Source organism: Acipenser ruthenus, chromosome 6 (assembly GCF_902713425.1).
Source record: "Acipenser ruthenus chromosome 6, fAciRut3.2 maternal haplotype, whole genome shotgun sequence".
Lineage (NCBI taxonomy): Eukaryota > Metazoa > Chordata > Actinopteri > Acipenseriformes > Acipenseridae > Acipenser > Acipenser ruthenus.
The window spans coordinates 20,138,156-20,158,494 of NC_081194.1; the positions used below are offsets into that span (position 1 = coordinate 20,138,156).

Here is a 20,339-nt window from a genome sequence, read left to right on the forward strand (position 1 = left end):
TGTTTTAATATATAAATGATGATGTATCACAAGAGTGAAACTACATTTTCAGAAAATTTAAGTTAGCTGTGTTAAATTATTTAGTCAAGACCCAATAGGCAGAGTATAGTTTTTTGTTTTAACGATTCCTCCTGGGAAACAACACTGTTGTGACCATACTTTGTGTGAGAATGGGAGATTATTACTCGATCATTGCAGAGTGGGATTTTGGATTTAACAATATGTTTAACATGACCAATAATATGGATTTTATTATAACAAAATTCATAAATGTATGAATTTTGTTGATCTAAATTGCTTTTCGAATTATTTAAAAAGCATAATCTATTTAATTTCATTTAATGAGAGAGAGAGAGGGGACTACAGGTACACTTAGCATGCAATTCTAATAAGATTTTTTTTGTAATAATCCCTGATAAATCATTGTGTGATACTCAGTCATGTTACTCAAATGGTAGTCATCCCTTTTCTCTCTTTAACTGGCTATGAGCTTGCCTGGGAATGCTACCTGCCAAAACGGAATAAACTTCATTATACCAATCACTGTTGTGCCATCCCGTTTAACAAAAGCTGTAGGGCAGATCAATGATGCAATTGAAATATTCCCTTTAATTTAAAGCGGGACTTACTATCCCACACAGATGGCATTGGAGGACTAACATGAAGGAGATGACCGCTCTGTACTTTAGTTAGGCTCTACGAGACTAACTAAACATACAGTATGTGGTTTCTGAAGCTAGTAAACTATTTTAAACTTGCACTTGTTGTTAATAAAACATATCTAGCAGATTATGGATATAATATTTTTGTAAGCATAGTATATGTGTCACATATTGACATTGTCGAATAACAAAGTCATTTCTCAGCGTATTTCATCTTCCATGTTCCATCTGTGTTAGGAAGCTGTTTGTTTTTCATCTGGTGGGCAGATCACTGATACGGCGCCTGTATATTTAAGGTGTTCTGGGTAGTGTAGTTCTTACCATACTATTTTGCTAATACGTGTTTACGTTCTCAGCCTCATTATTACACTCCAGCTCCCCGAGTGCACCTGCATGTAGCTCAATCAGCGTGACTCAATTCATATCAGAGAGGAGCTTTATCGCTGTAGTGTAAAACCGTTTGATGCCGGCTGGGGGAGTGGGCGAGAGCAGAGATTATCTCAATTTTAATACCATTTGAACACTTGGCTTGCGCGTTCACTTTATTATAAGGACTTGCAGAAGGAAAACATATATACAGCTTTTTAAAACGTTGCTGTAGGAATATTAAGATGGTAATTAGAGTTTTTATCGCTTCTTCATCTGGCTCTGTTTTGGTAAGTACTGCGCTACAACGCTTCCAACATAGATATGTATTTTAAATTATGAATTACCTTAGGGGTTCATTGATTAAAATGATTGCAGACAGACAGTGATCAACACTGAATCACGTTGCCTAGATCTCGTCGAATTCATAGTAATTCTGCCTGGACATGGAAGCGGAGAGTGTTGTTTATGTAACTGATTATTCCATTGTGGAGCTAAATACACTGACCATAGCAAAAATTGTACTTGGTGTAAAACCAATATGCATTCAACTGGTGGGGAAATGGTGCAACTGGTCATTTTAAATCCTTAAACAATGCAGGGGGTTTAGTTAGTTTAGTAAGTGCAGTACTTGATTTGCATGAAGGTAGCCAGCTTAGGCTCCTCAAAGCTTAAGTGTTTGTTTGTTTGTTTTGTCCCCACATGCCAAGGCCATCTGTTTCTTTATTCGCTGGACATCGCTCTCATTTTATTCTGTTTATTTTATATTGTGGTTGTTTTTGAATGTGTATTTCTATAATTGGGAGGGGAGGTGACTTTGTCATGTTCGTTCATCCATTTCCGTGTCTGGTTGTGGAAACCCATTTAAAAGTAGTGCATGATTACATACAATAAATACAGCAATATTTTATAATATGAAGGTGTTTGAAACTAATTTAATTGGCAAAAGTCTTCAGAATTGTAACAGTATTGTTAGACAGAATAATTTCTGTAAAACAATGTAATACCCAATTGTCAGATATTTATTGTATCATTGCCAAAACTCAACAACTGATAACGCAAACGGTCATTTTTTAATGCTTTGTTGATATACCAAAGTTCAATGCCTTTTTGAAAAGATGAGTATGTCAGCTTTACCTTTGACTGTTAAAACAAGTTCAGCTGATACCAACCTAAGGTGTGTTCAATTAATACCCAAACACTCCCTTAACAATGCCTGCAGTGCTACTGTGTTACAGCACGTTGGTTCGGTGACAGAACAATAACTTGAGTTTCGGGAAGCCATTAAAAAAAACACAATGTTATGCCTCAAAATAAAGTGACGAACCAAATGACAATTCTGTAATAGTTCTAATTCATGTAATTTAAATAGTTGCTTATTTATTCTCAGTATGGATTGGTAAAATAGTTCAGGTCAGTGCACACTGCTAGACAAGGCCATTACAAGAAAGGATTACGTGTTATTTTCCCAGAAACTTTGCTACTGCGTTAGACATTTATATTTTAAAATCCCTTTCCATTTGTAGTATTTTCTATTTGCAGATGAGTAGCTGATTATTTATTATTATTATTATTATTATTATTATTATTATTATTATTATTATTATTATTTTGTGCAAGTAAGTTGTTTCCTATTTAGGAAGAGTGTTTATATATATATATATATATATATATATATATATATATATATATATATATATATATATAGCTGTATATGTATATATAGCTGTATTTAAGCAGGACATAATTGTTTCATAATAAAGCTGTCCTTTGCTATCCCTTAAAGGTCTATAGGTGCCCAGTTGTCAGTGTCACTTAATTAGTCTCTCTGTGATACACACCTCACATATGCAAAAAGACATAGCAGAATTTGTTTATTTATTTGGTTAAATCCCTTCCTTATGTAGGTCAGCTTGCACTGATGTTACCTTGTTTACCATGCACTGCGTGATAGCCAGACAGAACTCACTATTTATTGATGGTATTTGGACCCGGTTTTCCCCACTCAAATGCTAATAAGACAGGAAAGCTTTGTAAACCACTATTCAGTTATGCATTTGTTTTTGTTTTCTCTCGCCAAATTACACAAACTCTTGAGGGCATTCAAAGCACATCAATTAATCATGAATACAATGTGTAGCTGTGCTTATGTGCAAAGCATACCATCTGCTGCAAACAATTACATCACTTAGTTGCTAATATTTAAAACTATAAGTTGTGCATATTTTGTTTCTGGGCCTTTTTGAAGTTAGGTCCCTTAGTTGTAAATTAGTTGTATAAAAGCTGTGTGCTAAGCTTTTCGTTTTCTTAACATGCTACCAGTCTAAAGGCTGCAAACAAGTCCAGGTAAGTAACCTACAGCTATGGCCAAAAGTTTTGCATCATCATAGAATTTTAGGATTGAGACATATCAAAAAAGAATATATATTATTATTTATTTCTTAGCAGACACCCTTATTCAGGGCGACTTACAATTGTTACAAGTTATCACATTATAACATTATTTTTACATACAATTACCCATTTACACAGTTGGGTTTTTACTGGAGCAATCTAGGTAAAGTACCTTGCTCAAGGGTACAGCAGCAGTGTCCCCACCTGAGATTGAACCCACAACCCTCCGGTCAAGAGTCCAGAGCCCTAACCACTACTTCACACTGTACACCCACCCCTTGTTATATCAGGAGGGGTCCCAGGACTGAGCCTTGGGGGACACCTGTCGTAAGAGAGCAAGAGGCAGAGGGTGAGACACACCAGGACACCTGGTACGTGTAATCAGCGAGGTAGGAGGAGAACCAGGCAAGAGCAGTGCCGGAGTGTCCCAGGTCAGCAAGGGACGACAGGAGAATAGAGTGGTCAACTGTGTCAAAGGCAGCAGCAAGGTTAGGGAGAATTAGGACAGAGGACAGGGAGGCGGCACGGGCTGAGAGAAGAGAGTTAGTGATGGAGAGAAGTGCAGTTTCAGTGGAGTGTGCGGGGTGAAAACCAGATTGGAGGGGGTCGAGCAGAGAATGTGTTGACAGGAAAGCAGAGAGCTGGCGATGTACTGCTCGCTCAAGGGTTTTAGAGAGGAATGGGAGAAGGGAGACAGGACAGTAGTTCTGGAGGGATGAGGGATCAAGGGAGGGGTTTTTTTTAAGATGGGGATGATGCAGACCTGTTTGAAGGTAAGGTGAAACAGCCAGAGAAAAAATGGGTGTTGAGAAGAGAGGAAATAAAAGGGAGTAGAGTAGGAGCCGCAGCCTGGAAGAGGTGAGTGGGGAGACTTCCTTAATCCTCTCAGGCATGGACTCAATGAGGCGCTGAAGGGTTGAGTTATCCTTGATTCAAGTTCATTTTGGTTGCATGGTTGACTTGTCCTAATTTCCTGTCCTGTCAGACCCTGAACTTTCTCAATAGGATTGAGATATGGCAAATTTCCAGGCCAAAATTGAAGTGGCGAGACACTGTTGTCTTCTAATCATTTCTTCACTTGTTTAGCTCAATGGCAAGGGGCTCCATCATCTTGGAAGTAGAAATCACCTTTGGGGAAAATCGTTCTGAGCTGTAGGGAGGAGGTGGTCTTGGGGTGTTTTCAGGTACTAGTCCTTGTTCATAGCTGCCCCCTAGGGTAAAATGTGTAGGGATCCTGTGCCTTTCCAGATGCTTCGTCTGAGAATTACTTTGGCCCACATCTTTGTATGTGCGACAATAGTTTAGGCAATCAGATGTTTTTCTTGCTCAGAAAGGGCTTCTTAGCAGGCCTCCCAGATACCAGACCATTCTCCAGAGATGCTTTCTTGCAGTGCGCGCAGACAACTTCACTCTAATTTCTTTCCATTACCGCAGTAAGTGGACACTGCTGGCCGTCCTATCTCTCAAACTTGAATAGGTGGCAATCCTGGCGAGCAGTGCAGACTTTTGGGTGTCCAGACCTGGGGGCAGCTTTACAGCTTCCAGTCGTCTTATATTTCTGGATGATCCTAGATACTGTGCTTCAGCTGGCATATCTGACGACTGCTAAAACCTTCCTTATGAATTGCAATGATGGCTGAGCGTGTTTCCAAGGAGGTATGGCTCTTCTCCATGGCTTGCTCTGAAGTTACAAAATCTATGTAAAAATCATGCTTATATAACTTAAATCTACTTGTTACCACTTGTAATTGACACCTTTAGATTATTTCTTGTTGAGTAACACGTAGCAAGATTTGTGACACCTTTTCAGAAATCGCGTGTTTTCATATTAGATTTTGAAATGTCACATTTTTCAATTTGTCAGTTTTTCATTGAGTATATGGTAAACTACAAAGTGGTATGTAATTTAGTATGTTAAGGTAACATTATTCAGCAGGTTTCATTTGACTTTATGAAGCAAAACTTGTTAATTCTAGGGTGATGGTAAACTTTTGGCCACAGCTGTAGTTCTCCAGATCAAAGTACAAACTTACACATAATTGGCACCTAACAACTTTAGTGTTTTGTATCAAATCTGTTTGCTTAGCTGCTGTTCAAATTGGTATGCAATAAAAAGCTTTATCAGTGTCCGGATCCATAGCCTGTATAATCTACCATTCTAGATAAGGATTAAACACCACCTATTATATGTATGTATGTATGTATGTATGTATGTATGTATGTATGTATGTATGTATATGTGTGTGTGTGTGTACACACACCGTCAATTGTCATTAAAACGAACTCTGATGAGATGAATTTCCTAATACTACAAGTTTTCTACATAATCCCGGCCAATTTTAGCAGTCGCTTATTGTAAATTACAACTTCTAATATGAATTAGCTTAACACAAATTTCCTATTGGTGTGAATTATTTTGGATCCCCCCCAGGGAATAGTTTTTAATAGGACATTATACACTATTGATTCAAATACATTTAAAAAGAGTATTACCGTGATCTACATTTCTTTATTAGATGAATGACAATGTCTTATTAAGACACCAGATATCTTTGATCCCGCCTGTTTTGTTTTAAAACCCCCCGGGATAAAAATCCATCACTGCCATAAATAGCTGCGGGATAAAGATCATTTCAGTAAAACTGCCTTTAAAAAAAGTTGAATTTGTTTTTAGAAACAGCACGGGAAAGTAATGCAGCACAAGGTGATGTTGGAATCTGAACCACAAAAAGAAAAATCATCTTATCCATGGCACCTGTTATTTCGGAGCATCACTTTATTGCTCAACATTAAAGAATAGCTAATGTCCCAGAAGACAACTGCTCACAGGTAGAGGAAGAAGATTGCAGGGATTGTGTTGTGCAGTATAGAAACAGAGTAATTTAATGCACACTATAGCCCAAACATTGAATATACTGTAGGTAGTAGTGAGTGGGAGGATTTGGTTTTCAGAAATGCTGAAAGTGTGTACGCTATTAAGAGGTGAAAGTGAAACTATGCGGTACGATTGTGATGGTTGCTAGTGTAATGTCATCCTTGGTCTACCATTCAAGAATCATGAGTGGGGCTTATAGTTCTCATACGTGTTCAATGAATGATAAGCTCCAGCACAGGAAAATGAATTGACCTTTACGTTGGCAGGGTCCTTAATCATGGGGGGCTATGTGCAACTCCATTGTACTGCACTTTCAAAAGAAGCACAAAGAAGTATCCCGTGGATAATTTAAATTGTTTTTAAATTGCAGTGATAATGCAGTGTTGCTTTACAGTTTAATGAGCTTTGCTAACCGTTTCCATGGTAATAATTAGGCTGGAAGGGAAAGTAAAGGCATCTTCCTATTTCTCAAAAAGCACAGACAAAAAGGAGGATAACTTTTTATTTTTTTATTTTTTTTAAGTAATTACCCACAGAGCCCAGATTCCTGGTCACAGCCTGTTGCCTGTGCTGTGTTGCTCAAATCGTGAACTGTCTGTATGACTATTGTTTTATTCGATGAGGACAGTCTCAAATCTTGGCAAAAAGCTGATGTAATAGTTGGTTTCCCAGCGAAGATGAGTCCCAGCAGTATCCCACAATCCCTTTCAGAATTGTTTATGTTTGCTTACTACAGTCCTCTAACTTCATCAGTTGGCAGACTTTGTTTATTCCTATTTGTTTACATTCCTCATACAGTTTAGATTATAAGAACACAGGCCTCTATGGTCATTGAAAACTGCTTGCCACATTGTCATTCTGGAGGAAAAACAATTACACTCAGGCTCAAAAAGTTTAAATCTTTGTGAAATATGTCTACACTCTTATGGCCTGTCAGATGTGTTTTGTAGGATATTCATGTTCTGGACTATACTATAGGGTTATACGACCAAGGTCTGTGTATTGGAAAATATTGGTGCCAAAAATATTAAGCTCTATGAGTGTAGATATAACCCATAGATAGACCTATAACCATTGTCCTATAACAGTATTATACAGTCAGCACTCACATATCCCACCCTATAAAATTTGGACTTCAGTGATGGTTAAACAAGTGTGATGCATACCTGATTATTTCTCTTTGGCCCATTCCAACCCTTGTCTGTTTTTTCAGGGAACACAAAAAAGATACTATGTCAAAACTACATAGCTTAAAGGACTGTGTTTTAAAATAAGTAGGCTTCCATTTAGATGTACTGTACTTGGTTTTGTTGGTACAGTACTAAATTTTCAACAGACGTATTTAAATTCAGAACGATATGATTCTGAAAATATCACTTGCCAAAAGAGATGACTGTGGACACATGGACTGTAATACAGTACATACTTTTAAATCCAGTATGTATTGTAGCAGTATGTAAAAATCCCCCATTAATGACCCAACAGCAAAATGAAATCAAAAAATACTAATTTCATGCCAATGATAGTAATGAAATCAAACCCACAGTTCCATTTTTCTTTTGCTCCCAAATTCTGAACTGCGTAAAACGTAAAAAAAAGTTTCCAGAGTTAAAACTGTATCCAAAGTCAGTATTCAAAATTGCAGAATATAGTGCTCAATAAGGCCCTAATGTCACAGTTCACTTGCAAATGAAAATGCACAAAAGCAACTAAAGATCACAGAGTTAAAAAAAAAAATGCATCACAGAATCTAAAACTGTTTAATTAACATTTACATTATTGTAGCATTTTCATACTGTAGCATTTTCATCCTGTGAAATTGGAGGAAGCATTGTGTAACTGCACAATAAAAACCGACTGATTTGGCATGGGAGAAAAAAAAAAAACATGGGCTGTGATGGATAAACAAGTACATTGCAATATTAAAGACATGAGCTTTGAATCAGAAAACTGGTAAGAGTTGGAAATCACATGTGACATGTAAGTGCATTCATTTGTTACATATGTCATGGGGATTGATTTTATTCTTAATACAAGGGTGGTAAAACGCAACTGATATATATATCTGGGAAACGGATTAAAAATCCAGCTTGTTTTCTGGTCATTACCAACCTTTATTTAGTCCATTGTCCTTTTCATTGAAAAGAGGCAAAAGGTTGATAATGAGAATACCGTTAAGTGGCTGAAGTAAGCAGCCGGTTGTGATGTCACTGTTTTGAATAGATTTTGCAGTTTAATGGAATTCCGAGAAGTGCCATGGGTATGATATTTATGTATTTAAGGGGGTGACATCAACCATGCTGATATGGAGAATACAGCACTGTAAAAACTGAAAGCAACATGGTTGATGCTCTTGATTGGCTGAAGATCCTGAGCAGTCTATAATAACCATGTCTCCTCTAAAGTATACTTTTTCTCTAGGGGCCTGGTTATTGGATTTTCACCATGTTTATATGAAAAAAAAGTGGTTGTTTGTTTGTTTGTTTGTTTGTTTTTCTTTTTGTCATTTACTTACACTACCTAGATCAGCCAACAGGTACATACTGTGAAGGACCCTAACTAAACCGAGTTCATGATTTAAACCAACCAAATTATCTTCTGATTGCTAAAATGGTCATACAAATACCAAGTCTGTTTAATTGGAGAAGACATTTCATACAGTGCTGTACATTAAAAATAGATAGAAAAACAGAACAGTTTAAAAGTTGAAGAAAACAAACATTTTCACCCAGAGAGAGTAAAGGAGTTGTAGCTGCCTGTCTCTGTTGTTGGCCTGGTTAACATCATCCACCAAGGGGTGGAGAACATGCTCAAGATACTGGGGGGTTTAATGGTAATCTACAGTCATGTTGCATCATTTGGATATTATTGGCAGTAATGTCTTTAACAAAAAAATGTTATTTCTGTGCTCTGTTTCCCTGCAAATGGAAATATTTCTACAATAGTAAGGTTCAATAGTGTATTAAGGTGGACCCAAATGTACAGCATGGCAGTCGAATTTGGATTTGGATCATTTTTTGGTGATATTACTCTGATATTGTCATATAGTTTGTGTTTTTGTTGTTTTGTTTTTAACCTACACTCATACAGCCAATTAGAGTACCAGTTTCTTGTGCTGTGTGCCAAGACAAACAAGTATGGTTTATGTCGCCTTCTTGAAATTTAGAACATTTAATTCAAAATTGTGACATCACAATCGGTCACGTTCCTCAACCACAAAACCGACTTCTCTTATTCAGCCTTCCCACACTTTTGAATAGAAATGCCAGTGGATTGGCTAACGATTGGTTCTATGAACACCCTACTGTATAAGACTTCAGGGATCTGTTAGGCTCATCTGCTGTAGCTTTAGTTAGCATGATATAAAAGTGTTAACTTTGATTTACTGAACAGACTAGAAGTTCATTTGAACATCCAATGCAAATCAATAACATATAGTAACCTGTAATCATTTACAATTCAGATTTTTGTGAGATCTCTAAATTTGCTGCCCTCTTGTAAAAGCTTACATCAATAGAGGTGACACTGTTGACAAAGTAATATTGGTTGATGTGAATTAACTTTGTACTAAACATTTTGCTGTTTAGTATTAGCGGAGTCTGTTTATAACATTTTTGTTTTTAAAGATTCTGATAAATAGTTTCCATAAATACTTGCGCATTTCAGTGTGATTTTGTAGATGAGGCTTTTCTTCTTATTATTTATTTCTTAGCCGACGCCCTTATCCAGGGCAACTTACAATTCTTACAAGATATCACATTATTTTTACATACAATTGCATTATTTTTTACACATTATTTTTACATACAATTACCCATTTATACAGTGGGGTTTTGACTGGAGCAATCTAGGTAAAGTACCTTGCTCAAGTGTACAACAGCAGTGTCCCCCACCTGGGATTGAACCCACAACCCTCTGATCCAGGGCCCAGAGCCCTAACCACTACTCCACACTGCTGCTTTTCTTGACAGTGCAGAGTCCCATTACCAAATGGTATGCTTTTGATTTTATTTGTAAGAAACTGATGACCTTTATCAAAGGGAGCTTTTTGAGTTCGTATTAGTAATGACTAAAAAGCTAGCTTTGTTTTTTATTTTTTTTACTGTTGCTCTCTATTCTACATGCAAGGTTGTTCCCCAGCTTCCTAATGCCTTGTCTGCAGACCCTTTCCCCTCTGCTTTAGTCTCCTTTAAAATCCTCTTCTCTGTCAGCGGAGATAAACTGACTGAGTGAAGTGTTTGTCCCTGGGTAACTGTCTAGACACATCTGTTTTCATTCTTGACTGAAATTATTTTGACCACATAGTTTTAATTCAAAGGAAGCTAGGCTGTTTGAAGCTTATCTCTTAAGACTAAAACTTTTAATAGCAAGGTACTGTATGAGACCACATAGATAAATCCCAACTCCCACAAGTCTGTATTGACTCAAACTATCCATAAGGTAATTCAAATTAAGTCCAGTGTAATGCAATTTACTAAACCAGATCATTATAATGCATGGATGGTGATTTCTTAGTTTGTTTTGATTGCTTCCTCAGCACTTCCTCAACCACAATGTTTTGGCTAATTTTGATAAATGCAATGCTAGTGTGTCTACAGAATCTGCTAAACAGTTGGAGTAACATCATTTTTTTTAACACAGTAAACTCTGGAGTTTTCATACTAAAGCCTATCGGAAACAGTTGCTTTGTTCTATAGGCAAAGCTGAATTTTATAAATGTAATGAGATGTATAGCATTTCTCCCTGGATACTAGTATTTGACAAGCAAGCATCTAGTTTGCTTCTAGTGTGGCTTTCTATAGACTGAACTTGACTTTTCTGATATTTAGATCAAGAAAACACAACAGGATGTGGTGGGGTTCCTGGAGGCCAACAAGATTGAGTTTGAAGAGGTTGATATAACCATGGTGGAGGACCAGAGAATGTGGATGTATAAACACATACCCAAAGAGAGGCTTCCAGCTAAGGGGAACCCGCTCCCACCACAGATATTTAATGATGAGCAGTACTGTGGGGTAAGTTAATTCCTCAGTCGTTGAAAAGATGGCAAGTACTGGTATGCCTTTTTCTGCAAAACACAAAGAGGTAGTTAGTCATAGCTGTCACTAACTGTTTTTCATTCTTGTGGATCACTGGATAATAAAGGCAATGACTCATCCCCATTCTGCCTCATTACTAACTCCTGGTCTGATGCCAAATCTAAAAAGACATTATTTTCGACTGAAGGTAAGTGGAGCTGTACAGTGAATTGTATGAGGGAGTATAGGAGTTTTTTTCCATATTGCCTGCTGGGAGACACAAAAGTTTTTTATAATCTGGCTGCAATAAATATAATTGTCTTGTTTCTCTACTTTAAGGAGTTACAGTTTTGGATCATGAATAAATCAATCTGTGTCTCAGTGCTGATCATTTTACTTTTAGTGAAGATATTGTTGAAACTCAAAATTAGATTCCAATTTTAGACATTCACGATGAAGGACAAACAGTAAAACTGCTGTATTGCAGAATGTACACAATTGGCAGCCATTTAAGTTTTTGGACTTGATGTACTTTATATTCTAAAAACGGCTGCACACTTTGTTACTGTAAGTGCAGTCATTTTATATCTATTCCAATTTATCTTCCAGTTATAATTGTCAATACATTGACTTTCATATTAACAGCAGGGAACACAGCTGTGGACAGCAGCATTGTCATGTCTATTATAATCATTGCAAATTACTGTTATCTAGAACTGCAGTCACAGTTTAGAAAACCGTGTAATTGGCATTCGCTGTTTGAGTTTCTTTAGCAGTGCATCTAATCTTACGTATCTTGGGAGTTTGAAGTAGTAAAATTACTTAAGGTACTTTTCCTGAATATCACACAGGCCTATACGTTCACAGAATTTTAAAGTGACCATCTTTACACCACCCCTTTTAATGCAATGCCATGTTTCAAATCCAATTAACAATCTATTACTGTAAGTTAATTTAATTAAACCAGCTGTAATTTTGGTCACAAGACAAACACAATTACAACTCCTGAAACCTAAGGCATGCCAAATGTGTCAAGGTCTTCATGCAATAGTGTAATTTGCTCCATTTAAAAATAAATAAATCTGTTAACCGTTCAAACTGTTATATATAATCTCCCATTGTGTTGAGATTGAGATACCTTTTACCTGTCTTTTTTTTTTTTTGGACATATAGGACTGCAAGTACCACAATGCATAAAATAACATCCCCCGGTGAACATGATTCCATATCATCAGTATAATTTAGGCAAACCTGTGGAACTTTCTAAGTTTACATGTGGTGCACAATACATGGTGAAAACTGAAGTAAAGTCCTTCAGCTGCTTAATCTTCCCATCACTAATGCACCCTAATGCAAAGTAACTTTAGGTGTTTTATTGGTATAGAACATTTTACTGTTAGGAAAATAGTGACACAAATTTGTCAGGGAAACCTAATGGAACCAGTTTTTTCTGTTGATGTCAATTGTCTTGCTGAACTGTCCAGTATGTGCAGCTACAACATGCAATTACAACACACAACTTTAGTGTGCTGGCAATCTAGTTGGTAACAGCAGTGAATTCAACAGAACATTAATTAGTTATAAATATTAGACTCCAAAATGTGATCAGTATGTGCCAACAACAATGCTTATATTGTCAACAACACCACATATCTCCTGCATTGACTTGGATTTCCTGCGAGGGTCTGTGTTATTATTTGTTTATTTAGCAGACGCCTTTATCCAAGGCGACTTACAGAGCAAACTAGACTTACAGTGAACTATGCATCAGCTGCAGAGTCACTTACAACTAGGTCTCACCCGAAAGACGGAGCACAAGGAGGTGAAGTGACTTGCTCAGGGTCACACAATGAGTCAGTGGCTGAGAGGGGATTTGAATGGGGGTAAAACTCACATAAAATGCACTGATAGTATGAATTTTGTGGATTAGTCGGGAAACCTTATCAGGAAAATGGCACAGGCACAATTTGCCCTAATTTTATTGCAATGATGGCAAATAATGTCATAAATGTACTTTATCAGAGTGCAGCAAATGAGTTGTGTCCTTAAGTAGGGTAAATGGTGTCTTAACCCCCTTCTGTAATTTAAGAAATCCTATTTTTTAAATAAAACTTTGTGTGTGTGTTTCTATCTATGCTGCATAAGTATTTAAAAAATAATAATAATAATAAATTTACTGGGTCAATGGCTTTGTATAAACGGTTACCGTAACAGTAATTAATGGTTACAAGCTTGTGTCTCGTTTTCTGTTGGCAAACCACACTGCTTCCTTTTAGTTTGGTTCAGCATGTCTGACCAGTTATCATACAAATAGTAATTTTATAAATTTCCACATTTTTTTTCTACATTGAACCCCAGGTACAGAATTGACGTACACGTGTGATGTATTGAATGTCAAAATCATTTAGATTCAGGCCCATTGTAGATATTTCACACCAGATATTTACTGAAGGGAGATCCCGGAGAAGTAGAGTTGATAAAAACAGTCCTCTGGTATGCATTCAACCTATGCACAATATTTACAGATGATGAATGATAAATGATGGGATAAATTTGGTGTGCAGTGACTTTTACACGTGCACATTTTAGTACTCCAAGTACTTTTCAATAGTAAGATTCGATGCAATGATTTCAACTTGCTGGTGAGTTTCAGTGGTTTATCACTGACCGTTTGGAGATGTGTATGTCCTGACTATTTATTTAGAAGTACAAATTATCAACAATACTCTATTAGCATAACTTTTATTGTATTTTAGCTTTAGAGAAAAATATGTGAATAACATGGACTTCAACTTACTTAAACCATGTGAATAAAATAAGATCAGAGAAGCGTTGGTAGTCTTTTTATGCTTAAATAATAACAAATTAAAAAAAAAGATGTATCTTCTAAATTTCGCACTACATATACAAAGTAATCCTTACTTTGTGACAATGAAAATAAACTATTTATTTAGCAGTGATATTACAGGTTAAAGTTAGTCTGGTCAGTTTATACAGTAATGGGCCTCGAGTTTTAATTGGAATATTTCATTTCCTCTAAATAAAGAATGTTGACCTTTTGGGACATGTTTTGTTTCAGGATTATGAGGCTTTCTTTGACTCTAAGGAGAACAATACGGTCACTTCATTTCTAGGACTGAATCCCAGACCTTCGGTAAAGGTAAAGGTAAAGGCTTAATTTATGTACAGCAGCCTCCAAGTGTGTGCGTGTTTTGTTTTATTTCTCTATTATAGTTTGATAGCTACATCTGTAATTCAATAGTAACTGTTTGTAAAATCTGAGTTTGCATAAGGTTTTAATGTCCTATTTTAATGTTCATAAATGTATTGTTGGTAAGGAAGCTGCTGCATAGATTTGTAATTTTAATGAAGTTTGATTTTATTTCATATTTATACAAAATAGTTGTAAGAACTTGGTAGTCAGAATATCTAATGATTGGCACATCTGCCCCGTCTCGTCATAAAAGCTTTTTGGGCTTCTTATGAACAAAAAAGATCTTTACAACAAGCAACATGTCAAGGCAATTTAATACCAACTTTATGTATATGCTAAATGTACATTTTCATTCTACAGGATTCAGAATCTTAGGTTTTCCACTCCTGGGATTCAAGCCACCACACAAGAAGCTCTTGACATTTCTGAATTACATCACATCCTAATCCTGATCTTTCACTGCTGCTTTGCCAAATGTCGCTGCATTATTTCTGCTTACCAGAAGCTCCTGCCATGAACAATGGACTATATGCATATATATATATATATATATATTTTTAATCAAGTAGGTGGACACCACTTTTGCCAAGATGCCTTGCACAGCATTTGATTCGATAAGAAAATGTATAAATTGAAGGTTATTTTAATTATTTATGGTTGCAAAGGACATTTTGGTTTAATTGAAATCAATTGTGTAACCTGAAGTGATGTAGTACTTGCTGCCAACCTTCAACTGAACATGACTGAGTTCATTTCTCTTCCATGGACCAAGCAAATTAAACCGCATGATCACATTTGTTTAAATTATTAATGGATACCAAATGGGTATGGAAAGCACAAATTGCTAAATGAGATTATCAACTGCATTAACACATCGGAAGGGGAAGGGTTGAAGAATTATATCAACTCACATATTGGAGAGAAATAGTTTACTACCCATTTACCTGGGAGACTGTATAAGGGGTATCTGAGTGTAATCCACAAGCTTGTTTTTAGCTGTAACTGAAGAAAAGCAACATGTAACTTTAATAATACGAGTTACTCTGATCTTGCGTGTGGATAAAAAAGTAAGACCTGTACAAGAAAACTGTCTGTCAAGAGGCCCAATTCAAAATGATATCACTCATAAGTAGGGCTTCTGATTTTCGGTTTTAACCAATAAAACCCAATAAAACACCCCCGATACAAAAACTAAATAAATCGGTGGATAGCCAATAAACACCAGAAAACACAGGAAAAACTGTGGAAATGATTAATCAATTCACGTTGACTTTACCCTTTTCCCATTAAAACATAATAATAAATACATTTCCTAGTGCTGCTGGGCAATGCCCCACCTTCTTGACTTGTATCTATCATTGTTTTGTTCTGAATACTTTAAACCCACCCCAACTATTGAGTGACAGCACATTCTTACATTTCTATTGGAGATTGCACTTGCGAGATTTAAAACAAGATTACAATCAGGGTGGAGGCTTGTTAGCGGGATTTAAAGCTGTATTACAGTTAAGATATGGAGGATTTAAAACAGAATTGTGAGGAAATGCACAAATGCCTACACACAAAAACCCCAGGAGAATGTGCCCGTGACCGTAGGGATTTCGTTGTGGAAGACAGCAAAGGAAAGAAGGGACAACTTAAGCAGACTTTAAGTAAGCAACAAATAAGCAACTTTCTTTGAAACAATGAAGAATACCAATTTTGTAACATACAGAAGAAAAAACTCTCAAAATCAGTGCACCTCCATTTCATCTAATCAGTTAAATCTCCATCAAGATTGAAAGTTTAACTGCTTAATAGTTGCAAACATTTGGAATATAATTAATGTAAGTGACTGACATTCATTGTGCTTCCATCAGTAATGTTTCATTTTCTATATTGTTGTGGTGGTTGAATGAAAGCCATTATGAAATGCAATTTATTTAGGGGACACTGAAATTTACCCACATACTACAAGATAAGAGGACCCTGTGGGCGTCTGCTGTGTTTATTTTCGACACGGGTGTTGCCGGTCATTTAATTGTTGAGCCAGTTCATAAATTATTTTCTTTTCTGTCAATGAAAATTCAAATGGACCAATCCGCTGACAGTGTATTGTTAATGGACCAATCAGTCGCAAATGCCAGCACTTATTTCTCACGTCTTGTAGTTGTTTAAAATCTTTTAACATTTTAAACACTGTATGCAATATATGGTTTAGGTTTTTATTATATATATATATATGGTATTAGGTTTTTCTTGCCTGCAACCCATATTTGCTGTCAAATTCTCATGAAGTACATGATTTCTTCATAGATAAGGAAGTACCTAACCCAGCATGGCCAAAAACCTTTGTTATCTGAAAAAGTTAGTTGGTATAGAGTGTGCAATACAAATATAATAAAAGGACAACAAAACATTTACCCATGAACACAAACCAAAGAATATACAGGAAATATAGACTATAGATTTCTTTATTCATACATGTATGTGTAAAAAAAAGTTAAATGTATTGAAAGACTATGACTAAATATGCAGTTTAATTTTTACACTATTTTATTGGGTATGTTTATGTGCTGTATACCAGGTTTTTTGTTGGTGTGAATGTGATTTAAAACCGCTTACTGGTATTTCATTTTCAGCATCACTCATTGCCATGCTAAGAGCTTGTCAACTTAAACCAATCCAAGATGGCTGCCAAACACAGATGATCCCTGAATAATCAGTTGTGCAATATTGTTTCTGTATCTCCTAGCACATGCACTACAGAAAGATAAAGCAGGTGTATTACAATAGAGGTCTTTCATTTGTTTTATTATGGTGGAAAAAGTTCTGTGTGCCTTTTTAAATAGGTTTGTTTTTCAGACTCGGTGATGTAATAAATGTTAACTAGCATACTACCAGTAATGTAACTATGGTAATGTGATTTCCAGTGTGGGGGACCTGTAGTGTACAAATTTGTAATTTCATTCTATGTATTAAATAATATTGTGTTATATTCAGCCCACAGACAACGAGTGCTGGTGTGCAAAGGTCTGTTTTTAATGGTTTAATGTTTACTATTAGCAATGTTATTATCAATATGAAAATAAAACACAAACATCTTGTCTCCTTATGATATTTTAATATGTTTCTGGGGAGTTTATTAGATTAGCTATTTTACAACAAAAATTAAAGTAGCATGCTATGATTGTAAAAAATCAGTTGACTCGTCATTTTTTATTAGGACATGGGTTTACATCACGTTGTCATTCATAAGAACTGTACTGTGAATTAAATGTGTATAGGATTAAAAAGTATACAGCAGATTTGTAAGATTTTAAAATTCTAGTGCAGAAACACTCTTGTTCACCTAATCGTGGCCACCTGGGTTTACAACAGGTTGAACTGGATTGTGCTACTTGTCATCCTTGCTTTTTTCCTGTTTCTGTGGATTGTACTATTAATGTGTGTCATGCGATTACCCCTCCTCAGCAATGCGATTACCAATATCCATAGCTTCACTAATATGAATTTCAAGTTCAAATTAAATAGGTCTGGTAAAAGATATGTGATCCTTAACTTGCATTAAAGTACTTTAACAGTAGGATTCGATGCAATGATTTCAACTTGCTGGCGAGTTTCAGTGGTTTATCACCGACAGTTTGGAGATGTGTATATCCCAGCTCTATGTTGCATTTGTAATTTTATATATATATATATATATATATATATATATATATATAATATATATATAAAATTACATCATAAACAGATTAACCTGTTTGAGATTCCAAGAAATGTGTTCTAAATTACTGAGTGTACTTTTGACAATCGTGGGGAAGCACTGAATGTAGTTATGTGCCTTGTCCCTGATTTTTTTTATTTTTTATTTTATTATTCACTAGTTTTATTGGCCCTTGTTGTGCAATAAGCATTTCTTAACACAAGATTTTCAACGGGATGAGAGGAGATAAAGTGTATTTCTGTAAAATGATGATTTTTCAATTATGCCTTGAATTTTATGCATTCGTGGAACGATGTTAATCATACTAAACTGGCACTGGCCTACACCTTCCAGGCGTTCTAAGCTTGGCTTGTACATTAACCAAAATAAAAGCATCAGACGATGACATCAAAATTCTAGAAAAAGAATATTCCATTCTGGATGCTAAAAGTCATTGTAAACCTAACCGATGGTAGCATTTTATTCCATGGAAAGGTTTGATTTTATTAAAAAAAATGTATGGGGGTCTGCATCCCTACCTCTCAATCAAAACTGGAGCTTCAAGGTAGCATGTCCTTGAAAGGCCAGACCAAACACCAAAACAAAGCTTTTTAAATCACTGACTGAAAGGCCATTTTGAAACTTGCAGTCTGTTTTATTATCGGATTGTGACACAGTGGTTGCCAAGCCTGTGCCCTTGCTCTGACCACTCCCTATAATACACATGCATGAATTGGGTTACATTATTTATATATATATATATATATATATATATACACACACCATATGTACACATACACACACACACAAATACAGTATAGTAGTCTTGTATACTGCCCTATCAAAAAACATTATACTACCTAGAATACTACTGCCCGAGTATACTATGCACCTTGTATGATGCGCTCAACAATTATATAACACACAGAAATTCTTCTACAATGTTTAAAAGCGTTTACGGCACAGTCTGAACATTGTGATACATGAGACACAAAACTCATTAAGCTTTCTTTTTCTGTTCGTTGACTATGAATCCTCAAATATTCCCAACCACTTATTTGTTCCCTTTTATCCAATCATAGGATTGTGTAGCTGAAAATTGCTATACGCGTCTAATTTCACAAATCTAACATTCCTTTAAATCCGTTGCCAAATTAATAAAATACTTTAGTAAAAACATTGTAAAGTTACATAGTGGCTGCTAAGCTGTGGTCAGTATGAGAAACACAGCACTGTCACTGTTCATGTGGGGACCTCCTTGGAAACTGGTGCTTTGATTTGGCATGTCCCACTGGTACAGAAAACAGAACATATTCTCTGACTTCTCTACAGGATTACAGTATTTGAAGTGGCATAGTAAAATAGATTAAAAGAAATAAACTCACCAGAATGTTACTTTACCCAACCGCCAGAATGTTTTTTTTTTTAAATTTTTTTTAAATTAAATTATTTTGCTTTCCTTTATACAAAATGTACATCCTGTCCTCCTCAATCAACACACATAATTGGCAATAATAATACAATTCTGCTTTGTTTGGTGGTTTAAGGACCTTTCAAAAGCTGCCTGGCCCCCTTACAATAACCTGTTTAGGTCTATTTCATCACAGCTGATTAAATGTTGAATTGCTTTTATAATCTCCTTTCTGAGCAACTGGTTTAAGAATTCCACTGCTAAATATTCTTTCTGTTCTAAATCTTTGTGAACTGCTGCTTCCTCTGTGACCTCTGGTGTTAAAGGACCGTGCCACCAGCCTTGCCTGGATCACCCCTTCTGGGAGCTCAGCTGCAGAAGTCAGCTCGCATTACTGTCTTCCCAGTGCATTTGTAGCAGATGTAGGTTCTGTTCTCACTGTCAGTACAACATGACCTTAGTTGTTTACTTTATTTTTATTTTTTTTACAGGATATTGCAAGCTGTGTTTGCTGATTTTGTTTCATTCATTCAGAAACAGTCACAGCAACAGTCAACAATAATTTATTCTTGGTTGCAAACATTTTTGCACATCCCCTATTAATAAATGTTGTTTTACTGTAATAAATAGATAAATGTGTATCTTTTTAACTGAGTCTATTTTGACCAACTCTGCAACGGCTAATTTGTTTAAAGCTTTGAAAGTCTTTTTTTT

The 20,339-nt window shown here is 35.9% G+C and overlaps 1 protein-coding gene across 2 annotated transcripts; it reads left to right on the forward strand.

Moving 5' to 3' along the window:
• The first annotated feature begins 999 nt into the window (after nt 1-999).
• sh3bgrl2 (SH3 domain binding glutamate-rich protein like 2) lies at nt 1,000-17,708 on the forward strand. Of its 2 annotated transcripts, none has more exons than XM_034017798.3 (4): nt 1,000-1,318; nt 11,127-11,312; nt 14,395-14,481; nt 14,890-17,708. In XM_034017798.3, the coding sequence occupies exons 1-4, from the start codon at nt 1,274-1,276 to the stop codon at nt 14,902-14,904; spliced, it is 333 nt and encodes a 110-aa protein (XP_033873689.1). In that variant the 5' UTR covers nt 1,000-1,273; the 3' UTR covers nt 14,905-17,708. The 2 variants fall into 2 exon arrangements, with proteins under 2 accessions (XP_033873689.1, XP_033873690.1); XM_034017799.3 differs by having other exon boundaries at nt 14,395-14,475.
• The last annotated feature ends 2,631 nt before the right edge of the window (nt 17,709-20,339 follow it).

What these genes read in the sequence shown, in the direction of transcription:
- sh3bgrl2 (XM_034017798.3), top strand. Translation starts at nt 1,274, where the DNA reads ATGGTAATTAGAGTTTTTATCGCTTCTTCATCTGGCTCTGTTTTG. An exon ending in CTTCATCTGGCTCTGTTTTG is followed by an intron (nt 1,319 to 11,126) that starts GTAAGTACTGCG and finishes TCTGATATTTAG; the next exon opens with ATCAAGAAAACACAACAGGA. An exon ending in ATGATGAGCAGTACTGTGGG is followed by an intron (nt 11,313 to 14,394) that starts GTAAGTTAATTC and finishes GTTTTGTTTCAG; the next exon opens with GATTATGAGGCTTTCTTTGA.